The 1,560-nt window shown below is 57.7% G+C and overlaps 2 protein-coding genes across 5 annotated transcripts in view; one reads left to right on the top strand and one right to left on the bottom strand.

The window, feature by feature from the left end:
- Nucleotides 1–301, top strand: part of LOC110391753 (T-cell-interacting, activating receptor on myeloid cells protein 1-like) — a 14,354-nt gene extending 14,053 nt beyond the window's left edge. For 3 of the 4 annotated variants that reach the window (XM_021383703.1, XM_021383704.1, XM_021383700.1), the window contains one exon: nt 57–301. In XM_021383703.1, the coding sequence (XP_021239378.1) occupies nt 57–271 (215 nt within the window). In that variant the 3' untranslated portion in view covers nt 272–301. The remainder of the gene's footprint in view (nt 1–56) is intronic. The other variant, XM_021383702.1, reaches the window with a different exon arrangement.
- A 301-nt stretch (nt 302–602) lies between these two features.
- Nucleotides 603–1,554, bottom strand: LOC110391754 (natural cytotoxicity triggering receptor 1-like). The gene is made up of 2 exons (XM_021383705.1): nt 1,057–1,554; nt 603–939 (listed from the first exon to the last, which is right to left on the bottom strand). The coding sequence occupies exons 1-2, from the start codon at nt 1,103–1,105 to the stop codon at nt 629–631; spliced, it is 360 nt and encodes a 119-aa protein (XP_021239380.1). The 5' UTR covers nt 1,106–1,554; the 3' UTR covers nt 603–628.
- Nucleotides 1,555–1,560: the final 6 nt, after the last annotated feature.

Raw genomic sequence — 1,560 nt, 5'->3', positions numbered from 1 at the left:
GGGATGGAAACCATTGAACTCCTTCCTCACCAGGGCTCTCATCTCTCTGTGTCCAGAGGCTGCGGGCATCAAGCACGAAGTAGAGGCCCAGGCAGAAGACGAAGACAGCAGCACAGCCCCTCACCACCGCCACCACCAGGTTCCCACGGGATGGCCCCTTGGCACCTGTGGGGTCAGGGTGTTTGGGTGTCACCATCACGGAGCTGGGATTCAGAGACAGTGCCACCCACGAGTGACACTGGGGGTAGACAAATTGAGGTCTCAGACCTAAAATGGGTTGCAGGTATGCGTGTCACCTGCAGCATCACATTATCTACAAGGCATGAGGACAGAAATGTGTGGTCCTTGATGTTCTAGGAGCTCGTACTGGTGCTGACATAGGCCAGGGTCCCAGCAAAGTGGCTGAAGGTGGCTGTGCCCACCAGTGGGATCCTGGTGCTGGGTAGGGGCTGAGCATTTACCTCTGTGCAGGAGGAATGTGACACCACCACAGTCATTCCAGCACTGGGTGGTGATATCGGTCACCAATGCCACATGTTCCCTGGGCTCAGGGAAAGGCTGAGTGGGGGGTAAGATGTGGTTCATGTGCAGGGAGGAGAAGAGATGGGACTTGGGCCTTAGGGAATAATCAGGTCCACCCACTGTCCCCAGTGCCCTCACCTGTCACCACCAGTTCCACAGGGTCACTCATACTCGATGTCCACAGTGGCTCTGACACCTGGTACCGACACTGATATGTCCCCGCGTCTTCCAGGTTTGTGACAACCAAGGAGAACTCAACTGTATTGTGCTCCTCGTCTTTTTCCTTGTCAGATCTCAGAGTTCCATTAAACCAGAGCTGGACCCAGGCAGCCAGCCGGGGCAGGTGGCAGCGCAGGGTGACAGTGTCCCCCAGGGACACCCCCTGGCTGGGGTGCAGCCACAGGGAGGGTGGGGGCACTAGGACAAGGGACACCAGTCAGCCTTGTCCCTGCACACCCTCCTCGATCCCTCTAACGGACCCCTCCCCACGCTCCCCTCCCTATGTCCCCATTCTCCCCCTCTCCCCATACTCACGCTGCTGTGCCCTGCTGGCTGCCACCAGACACCAACCTGCAAGGGACATGGTCCTGGTCTCACACAGGGCCACCAACCCCCGTGGCACCACGTCCCCATTGTCACTCACCCAGGATGAGGCCCAGCACCATTGTTGCCATGAAGCAGGATCAGCTTGGGGACAGTGAGACTGCAGTGGGCACAGGAAGAGGCAGGAGAGCTGCTGACAGATCCTCTTGTGGACAGGATGCTGTGATGTCACCTCCTCATGTGGTATTTGTGGTGCCCAAGGAGTGGTGGTGTTGTGGGTCCCCAATGGGTTGACACACACAGAGCAGTGACACTTTCTTGGTCTCTGTGTGGGACCAGGACTGTGTCCCTTGCAGGTTGGTGTCTGGTGGCAGCTTTCATCCCATCTGCGTCCCCTCTAGTTTCCCCACCTCCTCTTCCATCCCGTATACATCCCCAGAACTCTCCCTTGCCTCCACTACTTCTACTATTCATCCCTGCTCCATGTACCTTGGG

This window comes from Numida meleagris, unplaced genomic scaffold (assembly GCF_002078875.1).
Source record: "Numida meleagris isolate 19003 breed g44 Domestic line unplaced genomic scaffold, NumMel1.0 unplaced_Scaffold491, whole genome shotgun sequence".
Classification (NCBI taxonomy): domain Eukaryota; kingdom Metazoa; phylum Chordata; class Aves; order Galliformes; family Numididae; genus Numida; species Numida meleagris.
The sequence above is the reverse complement of the archived record's forward strand: the minus strand, read 5'-3'. Positions and strand labels throughout refer to the sequence as shown.

Bases quoted from the DNA above. Each gene is read 5' to 3' on its own strand.
- LOC110391754 (XM_021383705.1), bottom strand. From the start codon at position 1,105: ATGTCCCTTGCAGGTTGGTGTCTGGTGGCAGCCAGCAGGGCACAGCAG. The intron at 940-1,056 runs GTGAGTATGGGG...CCCTTGTCCTAG, and splicing joins AGCCAGCAGGGCACAGCAGC to TGCCCCCACCCTCCCTGTGG.